General features: G+C 42.7%; 1 protein-coding gene across 2 annotated transcripts in view; it reads right to left on the bottom strand.

The window, feature by feature from the left end:
• Ect2l (epithelial cell transforming 2 like) overlaps positions 1-11,759 on the bottom strand; it is a 55,233-nt gene that overhangs the window by 21,278 nt on the left and 22,196 nt on the right. For both annotated transcript variants that reach the window (XM_042668729.1, XM_042668695.1), the window contains exons 4-9: positions 9,803-10,055; positions 8,794-8,962; positions 7,738-7,876; positions 6,170-6,338; positions 4,786-4,914; positions 2,042-2,134 (exon numbers count right to left, since the gene is read on the bottom strand). In XM_042668729.1, the coding sequence (XP_042524663.1) occupies positions 2,042-2,134; positions 4,786-4,914; positions 6,170-6,338; positions 7,738-7,876; positions 8,794-8,962; positions 9,803-10,055 (952 nt within the window). The remainder of the gene's footprint in view (positions 1-2,041; positions 2,135-4,785; positions 4,915-6,169; positions 6,339-7,737; positions 7,877-8,793; positions 8,963-9,802; positions 10,056-11,759) is intronic.

Here is an 11,759-nt window from a genome sequence, read left to right as displayed (position 1 = left end):
ATTTTCTGTTCTTGAAAAGCAATTACTGCATGAAGTGACAAGTTCCTTTTTTCTTTTCTGTCTTGAATGGATAGAAAGACATGTTTGCTTTATTTTCCTGCTCTTGCTTAGCATTCTCTGCTTGGGCCACACTTCCATTTCTGACTTTTATTTTCTGGATAGCTGGAGATAAGAGTCTCTGGATTTGTTTCCTTTGGATTTGTTTCCTTGGGCTGGCTTCAAGCTGGTTCCTCAGGTCTCAGCTTCCTGAGTAGCTAGGATTACAGGTACTATCACTTGGCCTCACTGTTTTATTAAAGAGCCCCATGTGCGAGCATTTGGCAATTATCTAAACCAAAATAAACAAGTGATTTCAGCTTCAAAACAGCTTCAAGTCACTGAGCTTTTTGTCATTCTTAGATGGAATCCTTTCCCATGACTTTCACAATCTTGCCAGCTTTCCCCAGTCCTGGAAGGTGCTTGGCACTGAGCAGTAGGGAACCAATGCTTTGTTTCCTCCCCCTCCCCCTCCCCCTCCCCCTCCCCCTCTCCCTCCCCCTCCCCTTCCTCCTCCTCCTCCCCCTCCTCCTCTCCCCCTCCTCCCCCCTCCCCCTCCCCCTCCCCCTCCATCTTCATCTTCATCTTCTTTCTTCTTCTTCCAACTTGGGACTTGAACTCAGGGCCTGGGCACTGTCCCTCAGCTCTTCAGCTCAAGGCTAGAGCTCTACCACTTGAGCCACAGAGCCACTTCCAGCTTATGTGGTGCTGAGGAATCGAACCCAGGGCCTCAGGCATGCAAGGCAAGTGCTCTATCACTGAGCTACCTTCCCAGCCCCCAAAATAAAATCTACCTTTCTTTTTTTTTTCTTTTCTTTTTTTTTTTTTTTTTGTGGGGGGGGTCTGGTCGTGGAGTCTGAACTCTGGGCCTGGGCGCTGTCCCTCAGCTCTTCAGCTCAAGACTAGTGCTCTACCACTTGAGCCACAGCGCCACTTCTGGCTTTTTTCTGCTTATGTGGTGCTGAGGAATCGAACCCAGGGCCTCATGCATGCGAGGCAAGCACTCTACCACTGAGCCACCTTCCCAGCCCAAAACTAGCTTTCTACCACTTGAGCCACAACTCCATTTATGGATTTTGATGGTTAATTGGAGATAAGAGTCTCACGGACCTTCCTGCCTGGACTGGCTTTGAACAACAATCCTCACATCTTAGCCTCCTGAATCGTTAGGATTACAAGTTTGAGCCACTGGCGCCCAGCAAGAACCAGTGCTTTCCATTGTTTCTACATTTGTCTAGGTCTCACTTGGTAAGAGGCAAAGAAATGTTGGGGAGGGAAATGATAGGGTCACTAGAGCAAAGCTATGTGGCTCTCCCATGACCAGCCCATGGCATGCTTCCCAATATTTGCAGGCTTAACATCTCAAAGTAAGCTTGTTTTCAATTATTTCTTCTCTTCAATATCCCTTTCAGAGAAGGAGTAGGATCTAAGCAAGTGTCTCCTCATCTCTTTCTTGCTGCAATCCATGTCCCCAGATAAAGTCGTTTTGACTTTATATTACCAGGGAAAACCATACTTCATACTTACTATTTCTCTAGATCAACCACTGTATATCTTTGCTTAACTCTTTTTTTTTTTTTTTTGTCGATTGTGGGGCCTGAGCTCTGGGCCTGGGCGCTGTCCCTCAGCTCTTCAGCTCAAGGTTAGCACTCTACCACTTGAGCCACAGCGCCTCTTCTGGCTTTTTCTGCTTATGGGGTGCTGAGGAATCGAACCCAGGGCCTCATGCATGCAAGGCAAGCACTGAGCCACCTTCCCAGCCCATATCTTTGCTTAACTCTTAAAGATGATGCTTTCAACAAGGTTTTGGTAAATGATGCTTTAGAGGAAAATATGTGGGATACATCATCTTCTAGACAAAGCGAGTCAATGGTGTGAAGTTGCTGCATTCTTTCTGAGAAGGCAGCGTTATGAGCCGCACTGCCCTTCAGTGATGCGGGGCTTGGCGTGTGTTACTGCACACAGAGGGTAGTGTTGTCCCCCTCTCCCCATCCCAAACACTTACTGTGTTGGTAAGAACCAGTCGCAATCCCAGTGGGAGCAGTAAAGAATGTGCCAGTTAGTTGCGACAGCTGAGAAAGAACTCCTATGCCTTCCTCTATGCAGAGAAAAATACTTGCATTAGTACAATAGGTCTCTCTAGGTACAGTTAAATATTGCTTACAACAATAATGTCCTGGCACAAAAAAAAAAGCCAGTAGCAGTTTTTACCTTCCATTCAATTCCTCTATCAGCATTGAAAACACAGCTAAAAAGCTGGGCCCTGGTGGCTCACACCTGTAATCTTAGCTACTTGGGAGGCTGAGATCTAAGGATTGAGGTTCAAAGCCAGCATAGGCAGGAAAGTCCATGAGACAATTATCTCCAATTAAGCCCCAGAAAACCAGAAATGGCACTGTGGCTCAAAGTGGTAGAGTGTTAGCCTTGAACAAAAAAATCTCAGGAACAATGCCCAGGCCCTGAGTTCAAGCCCTACAATCAACAAAAACAAACAAAACCCACTAAATCCAGAAACTGAAGAATTGGATTTAGCAGAACTAAACAATAGGTTGAGAAAATATGGCATAGAGTTAGAACTAGTGTTTTTGTTTTTCAAATGTGGAATATTTATTTAGCCCAAAGACAATTATGTCTACTTTCTTTTCTTTCTTTTCTTTTTTTTTTTTTTTTTGTTGGTCGTGGGGCCTGAACTCTGGGCCTGGGTGCTGTCCCTCAGGTCTTCAGCTCAAGGTTAACACTCTACTACTTGAACTACAGCACTACTTCTGGCTTTTTCTGCGTATGTGGTACTAAGGAATGGAACCCAGGGCCTTATGCATATGAGGCACTCTACTACTGAGCCACCTTCCCAGCCCCAATTATGTCTATTTTCTAAAATAGTTTGACTCAAAGGAGAATTTTCATTGTCAGAGGACAGAGGTAAAATGGTTAAACACAGGATGGCTTCCAATGGCTGAAATTTAGTGTGACATCAGTTTTACCACCTCTTTGATGACACAAAACATAGATTGGACTATAAAATTCAATGTGTCGATTGAATTACTTGGGCTGACTAGTGTAGTGAGTAATGTAGTGAGTAATGTATTTCAGTTCTTTGTGGTCACTGAATAAATGCTTTGAACTGCTTGGAACCAGAAGGTAGAGTTGGAAAGCTTTGAATATCTCTTACTGAGTGTCTGATGTTTTTATTGATGGTGAAATCAAGAGAGTCCATTCGCTGTGGGAAGAACAGTCTTTAAAAGAAAAGATGTTAGAAAAATTAGATATCCAGATGTTAAATATTGAATATCATATACATGGGTTCCTGGAAGAATAGATAGTAAGAATCAAGAATCATTCTGTTTGCTGTTTTTTTTGGGGTTGTTTTTTTTTTTGGCCAGTATTAGGGCTTGAACTTCTTTTGCTCAAGGCTAGCACGCTACCAGTTGCCACTTCTGGTTTTTTCTGATTATGTGGTACAGAGGAAGAGAACCCAGGGCTTCATGCATGCTAGGCAAGCATTCTACCACTAAGCCACCTTCCCAGCACCACTTATGGGAGCTGAGGGACAGCGCCCAGGCCCAGAGTTCAGGCCCACAACCGACAAAACAACAACAACAACAACAACAAAAAAGAATTGTTCTGGTAAAATGACATAAATTGTGAATACAGATTAATTAATTAAAATTAATAATAGATTCCACAGTGAATTTGATTGATGTTTCTGCAGTTTCCTCTCCTGCGTGAAGTTGGCTGTGTGCGGCAGCGGCAGCCACAAGCAGCCTTGGTGATCCTCATCCATGCTTGCCTTCACTCAGTTCTCCACCGGTTTGTTGCTTTTGATTATTTTATTTTCTTGGTGCCAGTCCTGGGCCTTGAACTCAGGGCCTGAGTGCTGTTCCTGAGCTTCTTTTGCTGGAGGCTCACACTTTATGATTTGAGCCACAGCTCCACTTCTAGATTTTAGTAGTTTATTGGAGAATATGTCTCACAGATATTTTTTGCTAGGCTGGCTTCAAACTTATGATCCTCAGATCTCAGCCTCCTGAGTAGCTAGAATTACAGGTGTGTGCCACTTGGCTTTTCCACTGATTTTTTTTTTTTTTTCAACTGTGGGGTCTGAACTCTGGGCCTGGGCGCTGTCCCTCAGCTCTTCAGCTCAAGGCTAGCACTCTACCATTTAAGCCATAGCACCACTTCCAGCTTTTATTGCTTATATGGTGCTGAGGAATTGAACCCAAGGCCTCATGCATATAAGGCAAGCGCTCTACCACTAAGCCACCTTCCCAGTCCCCTCCACTGATTTTAATGTTATTGAAGTACCAAAATATTCGCAAGTCCTTAAGGCCTAGAGGTGACTTTCTATGAGGAATCAGAGGCCCACAAACCTGCCTAACAGACAAGTACTGGCCTTGTGTCACCAAGTTCCTGCTCACCCAGGGTCAAGACACCACGGAATCAGTTTCCTCACACTGATGGACAGCCAGCTCCCCGACACTATGCAGCCCAATTTTAATCTTGTTCTTTCATAATACACAGAAATAATGTCAGTGATTCTCACCACTAGTGACTCTGTTCCTGCAGAAATCATTTCCTCTGGGCACTATCCCTCATCCCCCTTTCCCACAAAAAGTCCATGTGAGGTATAAACTGGCCAAGGGAAAACGAGTAAGCCATGAGGAATCCTGAGACCAGATGCATTTCACACTTTCACCAAACATCACCGTGAAGTGGGCGTGCCCCGCCCCCTATCCTGTGCCCGGAGCTGACCAGATGCGCCAAGTGGCACAAAGATGTCCACGTGTCCTCCTTCTTCCTCAGTGGCCACATAGCTCCCTAATTTCTCCCAGAAGTCTCTCACTTCAGGCTTCAGTAAATTTTTAATAGCAATTTTATAACCTGAGGGGAGGGAAGACAAAAACATCATAGTCATTTTCAACATTATTATGAACAGAACCATACCAACATCAACCACCCTCCCATAAGACGCCGTGTGCCAGGCTGGGTCGCTAAGGTGAGGAGGATGCCCCGGCCACTGACTCCTCCATCTCTCTGGGTTGTTGGCATACAGTATTCTTGGGCATAGAATACAACATTTCCGCCTGCACCATACAGCAGAGGAGTCCCCAGAGATTCACCTTATGAGGTTTAATAATGTTACATAACAACTAGCACTTTTCTATCTGTTTAACATTTCTCTCTCTCTCTCCTCTTCTCTCTCTCCTGTCTTCTCTCTCTCTCTCTCCTCTCTCTCTCTCTCTCTCTCTCTCTCTCTCTCTCTCTCTCTCTCTCTTTCCCTGCCAGTCCTGGGCTTAAACTTGGGGCCTGGTGCTGTCCTTGAGCTTCTTTTGCTCAAGGCTAGCACTCTACCCCTTGAGCCACAGCGCTACTTCCAACTTTTTCTGTTTATATGGTACTGAGGACGCAAACCCAAGGCTTCATGCATGCTAGGCAAGCACTCTACCACTAAGCCATATTCCCAGCCCTTTTATCTTTTTTTTATCTAATGTAATATTACTTAATAATGGTTGAACTGGGTGCCGGTAGCTTGCACGTATAATCCCAGCTACTCAGGAATTTGAGATCTGAGGATTGAGGTTCAAAGTCAGCCCAAGCAGGAAAATCAGTGAGAGTTTATCTCCAATTAACCACTAGAAAACTGAATATGGCGCTGTGATTCAAACTGGCAGAACACTAGCCTTGAATGAAAAAGCTCAGGAACAGTGCCCAGGCTCTGAGTTCAAGTCCCATGACCGCCAGAAAAAAAAAAAAAAAAAGATTGAGAGTAATTTTCAAGTTGTGTTTTTAATCATAGCTTTAAATTTTTTATCATGAAAATTATTCTATTGATGGGGTTGGGAAGGAGGCTCAGTGGTAGAATGCTAGTCTTGCATGCATGAGGCCCTGGGTTTGATTCCTCAGCACCACATAAGCAGAAAAAGCCAGAAGTGGCGCTGTGACTCAAGTGGTAGACCACTAGACTTGAGCTGTAGAGATGAGGGACAGTGCCCAGGCTCAGAGTTCAAGCCCACGACAGATTAAAAAAAAAGAAAAAAGAAAAAGAAAATTGTTCATAAAGCCAAAGCCAACACTCCTTACAAAATCAGCACCAAATAAACAAGTCAGTAGTGTTCTTTGCCAATGGCCAGCCTACCTTTGAGTAAGTTGATTCCTCTGCTGTCTCCATCACTAAATATTCCAACACTGAGTGCCTTCTGGCCGTGCAGAGCTCTGTCTACAAGACAAAGCAGGCTCTCCAAGGTCATGCCGCTGTGTTCATACACCACAGCAACGACCCCTGCCTTAGTACTGTCCACCACCATCTGCAAAACAAAGTGCCAACTGTGGAAATCATACCCACCATTTGAACATCTTTGTTAATGAAAAAACAGTAGATATAGAATATGCTGTCATTTCTAGAAACATTGAGCTTTCTCCTTATTGGTTTCTCCTTAAATTATTTAATTTTTTACCTAGTCATAAGAGGAGAAAGTTCAGTTAAGTTTTAACTCCATCACCCCCAGATAATAGTGTTAATGGTTTAGATTATTTTCCTCTAGGCATCTCATCTTTGTATATACAATGCACAGAGACATATGCAAAACTTAAAAAAATTCTATCATAGATTTTCTAAGTTGATTTAAAATCTGTCCATGTAATATTAATATTACATAGTAATATTCAATATTAATAGTAATGTTAAAATATTAAAATATATAACCTCATCATATAATGAACAAATTTTAATGTAATGGCATCTTCCTTAAACAGATCACAAAATGGAACTACTAACATTCTTGAGAGCTGGTGGTTACATGATATTATTAAGCACTTTGGGAATTCTAAAAAAAAATTGAAACTATGTTTTGTTTGAGCAACGACCTTCTAGCCTAGTTCAGTGTTGAACTCACAATCTTCCTGCCAAAGCCTCAGGAGGTACTGGGATTACAGATGTGCATTACCATACTGCTTCCTCCTTCTCTTCCTCCTCTTCCTCCTCCTCTTCTTCCTCTTCCTCCTCCTCCTTCTTTTCTTGTTTTGTTTTGTTTTTGCCAGTCCTGGGGCTTGAACTCAGGGCCTGGGCACTGTCCTTGAGCTTCTTTTGATCAAGGTAGCACCACTCAAGCCACAGTGCCACTTCTGGCTTTTTCTGTTTATGTGGTACTGAGGATTGAACCCAGCACTTCATGCATTGTAGGCAAGGACTCTACCACTAAGCCACATTTCCAGCCTCTCTTTTCCTGTTAGACATGATCCCATAAAATAATTCTCAGTAAGTGTACTTGCACACTAGGTATGCAGTTTATGCCTCTAGTCTTGCAAAATACACTGATTATAGTTTTCTTGATGGCTTCTAATATTTTCAGGAGATGAATTGCTTTCTTTCTTTTTTTTTAAATTAGTCCTGGGGTTTGAACTCAGGTCTGGGCTCTGTCCCTGAGCTTCTTTGTGCTCAAGGCTAGTGCTCTACCACTTGAGCCACAGTGTTACTTCTAACTTTTTCTGAGTAGTTTATTGGAGATAAGAGTGCCACGGGCTTTCCTGCCTGGACTGGCTTTGAACCATGATCCTCAGATCTCAGTCTACTGAGTAGCTAGGATTACAGGCGTGAGCCACTGTCACCAGGCTTTGAAATGAATCATTTCCATACACAAAAGACATATCCTCTAATGTAGATGAAAAACCCACTCCAAAAGGGCTAGCCAGTAACACAGTGTGTACCTCATATGCAGGAATCTGAGATGATATTAGTATGACATGCAGCTGAGAAGTATGTGAAGAGTTATCCTCATTTTCATAAGCTCCATGCAGTGTTTTCTTTGATAATAGAGGATAAGAATGGCTTCCAGAAACATTGCTTCTGTAGGGAGCAAAGGAGTGTCAGTGAGGTTCTTATTTCCTGCTAACTTTCACTAGTAAGCACCCACATCCTCCAGATGTCAGCCATACTGAGCAAGGCCTTGGAGTCTTAGGCTCTCCCTGCAGTTTGGAGAAATGGAGCCACATCTACCCTGTAGGTCTCTCCCCTTCCATATAAAGGGGGTGGGAAGGATCTCCTGGAATTTACTTAGCAAAATTAATGTTATTATATACACAGGAAGTCTTTGTTCACTGATAAGCCAGAATTTCTCTGACTCAGATAATAAAAGAGAATTATATTTGAATGTACAAATATAAATAGGAGCTATGTTTGGATCTGTTTTGATACTGCCTGACTCTGAAATGACTCCTAAAGTCTTATACGTTAAAGGCTTAGTCCTCAGCCTGGCAGTATTGGGAGATGGTGGAAGGCAGTTGTACAATTTTGTTTAGTGCTCCCATCATGATATACTGCCCCGCCACAGGCCCAAAGCACTGGTCCAAATGACCATGGACTGAGGCCTCTGAAACCATGGGCCAAAGCAAGCTTTGCTCCTTCTAAACTGGTCTATCCCAGGTTATAGCAGGGAAAATTGACACAGTTACCATTTGGATGCTCTTATTCCATAAGGATGGCTTCTGGAAAATATTATCTTTGTTCCAATAACTTCAAACAGAAAACATACTCCCTAAGGTAGTCTGTTTGCAGGGCTAAGAAGACATTAAATGGAGGTTGAAATGTCACTCATTTTTTCTCTTCAGAAAGTGTTTTCAAGAGTGCTATTCTTGAAAATGAACTATTTCTTAGACTGAAACCACACAATTATACATGCTCCTTACTGCTAGCCAAACTATTCTAGAATGGAGTCTTGGTAACACCAGGTACTCTAGAGCTCCAAAAGGTGGAAGTTTACTCACCGCGTGGGCAAAGCGTCTAAGGATGCCACAACGAGCTGTTTCTCCAGAGCTTCACCAAGTCCCTCTCGCTCCTGCCTGACCTGGGAGGGCTGTGGCTGGTGGCTGAAGCTCACCAGCCTGGAGCAGCACGCCCCACTCCCCCAAGGGGGACGAGCTTTGAATAACTGCTCTGAAAAACAAACATTAGCTTCTCCCAGCCATGCCAACATAGATAAAAGCATCAGAAATCAAGCTGAGACAATGTTCCATTGACAATAATTAGAGCCACTTTTATACTCTTGGTTAGTGTTTTGTCCCTCAAAAACACTGTCCACTAGGGCAGGGAGATGACAGTCATTTAAGGCCAAGAAACAAAGCACAAGCAACTTTTCCGTGGGGCCCATTCATGCCTCAGCTTCTTAACCATTTCTGCCCTTCTTGGCTCCAGGTTAATGTCTCATCGGGAGAGCTCAAATCTGCTTATTGCTTACTTTTACACACTGTGCACACTAGACGGCTTGGTGTGCACCATTCCTTGTCCTCACTTTCTTCTTGTTCTTTTTCAAAAAATGCCATTGCTCCTTCATCGATTCCTCTTGTCATGATTCCCTTCCCACCAATCTCGGGCTGTCTGTTCTGCGCCCATGTCATACCTTTTGCGTGTATTTTGCTTTTGGTAACACTGGGGTTTGTACTCAGTTTGTACACTTGCCAGGCAAGTGCTCTACCACAGGAGCTACCCCGTAGTCCTGTTTAGACTTTCCTCCTTCCTGCTTTGGTCTTCCAAACCCAGGAGGAACTGGGACTGATGTCGGTCTCATATATCTCATCTGACACCTTTGTATTTATTATAAATAGCTTAAAATATAACAATAAAGAAAAACAGAAGTAGCCACGAGCAAGTTTTAAAGCAAGCTGCACGTGTCATCAGTCCCATGGTGACATGGGCACCACATGGGAATTTGTGTAGAAATCCATTTGTTTTTACAAAATACTTGGGGAAATGATAAAGTCTTTAAATGTTACTTACTCTTATGTAGTGCAATTTTCTCCCAGATAATTTTCCTTAGGTACTTTTCTCTTTGCCTCTCCTGAAGCTCCTCATCCTCTGTTTTGGGTTCATTTAGTGTCCCATACACAGCAGTGGCTTCCCTGGGGGTTAGCCAGTCCAGATTGGATACACAAGCAATATAATGGCGCTTCCAAGCACCATACTCATTATCTGTTGGAGTATAGGGCAGAAACCATCCGAATCTAACACATTTGGGCATCCACAAGCAATCCTGCAGGAAACGAACAAGAAGGAGATGAGTTGACACTTTTTTTTAAAGGATAATTTTCTAGCAATAACTTTTTCAGGTACATATTGGTTACATTATATTTCTGAGATAAGCTGGGAGCTGGTGGCTCACGCCTGTAACGCTCGCTTCTCAAGAGGCTGAGATCTGAGGATCATTGTTCAAAGCCAGCCCAGGAAGGAAAGTCTGTAGACTCTGATCTCCAATTAACAATCAGAAAACCTAAAGTGGCGCCATGGCTGAAAGTGGTAGAGCGCTAGCCTTGAGTGAGAGTTCAGGGACAGTGCCCAGGCCCTGAGTTCAAGCCCCACAAGCCCCCTCCCCCCCAAAAAAAACAGATTTCTGGGGTAATTTACATCTAAACTTTGAGAAATACAAACTTTATCTTACTCTATAGGAACACTGTTCCTTGATAAATACATACATACATACATATACATATATATACATATATATATATATACATATGATAGTCGCGTACATATACATATATATACATATACATATATATGTATATATATACATATGATAGTCACGTACATATACATATACATATATATGTATATATATACATATGATAGTCACATACATATACATATATATACATATATATGTATGTGTATATATATATATATATATATATATATACATATGATAGTCATATTTGCAACACTTACCCATGTTCCCTTAGCATCTGGTTACTTTTACCCTATATTATGAGAACTCAGCTTTTAACACTGGTATGATAGTTTGTTTCAGAACAAGAATTTTTACTGAGCCTATTCTATTACCAATAGGCTACTATGCTGACATAAGAAAATAGTAATTTCATGGGTTTTTGTGTTTGTTTTTTGGTTTTGAGGGGTTTTTTGTTTGTTTGTTTGTTTTTTGTCAGTCATGAGGCCTGAACTCTGGCCCTGGGCGCTTTCCCTCAGCTCTTCAACTCAAGGCTAGCGCTCTACCACTTGAGCCACAGTGCCACTTCCAGCCTTTTCTGCTTACATGGAATCGAACCCAGGACCTCGTGCATGCAAGGTAAACACTCTATCATTATGCCACCTACCCAGCTCCTGAAAATAGTCATTTCATGTGGTTTTATCTAATCAGGTATCTAGACAAAGCATCATAAATACTTTTTGAAGCTATGTGCTGATGGCTCATGCCTGTAATTCTAGCTACTCAGGAGGCTGAGGATTGAAGTTCAAAGCCAGCCCAGGCTGGAAACTGTTTGACTCTTATCTCCAATTAACCACCAGAAAACCGGAAGTGGCACTGTGGCTTAAATGGTAACGTGCTCACCTTGAGCTGAAGAGCAAAGGGACAGTGCGCAGGCCCAGAGTTCAGGCCCACAACCAACAACAACAACAACAAAAAAGATCTCAGAGTAAAGGGAAAACTAGAGATAGCCTGATCTTACTTTTGCCTCAGAGTATTTATCAATAGCACAATAGAGCTTGGTAGAATGAGAAGCTGAGTAGAAGATTAGAGCAGATAAACTTGGAAACACCAAAGACTTTCAGGGATTCTCATATATGGTAAAAGGACCACCAACGGGGATTCGGGACCAAGTAAAGGAGATCCTTTCCAGGAAGAATGACAGAAAATTACACAAACTATCCCAAGGACTGAAGCCAGCTTTGGAATAGCTCTTTCTGATTCAATTTACGTGGTCTGTTCCTAGCCAAACCA

This window comes from Dipodomys spectabilis, unplaced genomic scaffold, assembly GCF_019054845.1.
Source record: "Dipodomys spectabilis isolate Male_0828 unplaced genomic scaffold, ASM1905484v1 ptg000001l, whole genome shotgun sequence".
NCBI lineage: Eukaryota > Metazoa > Chordata > Mammalia > Rodentia > Heteromyidae > Dipodomys > Dipodomys spectabilis.
Note: the sequence above shows the minus strand (reverse complement) of the source record. Positions and strands in the feature narration are given on the sequence as shown.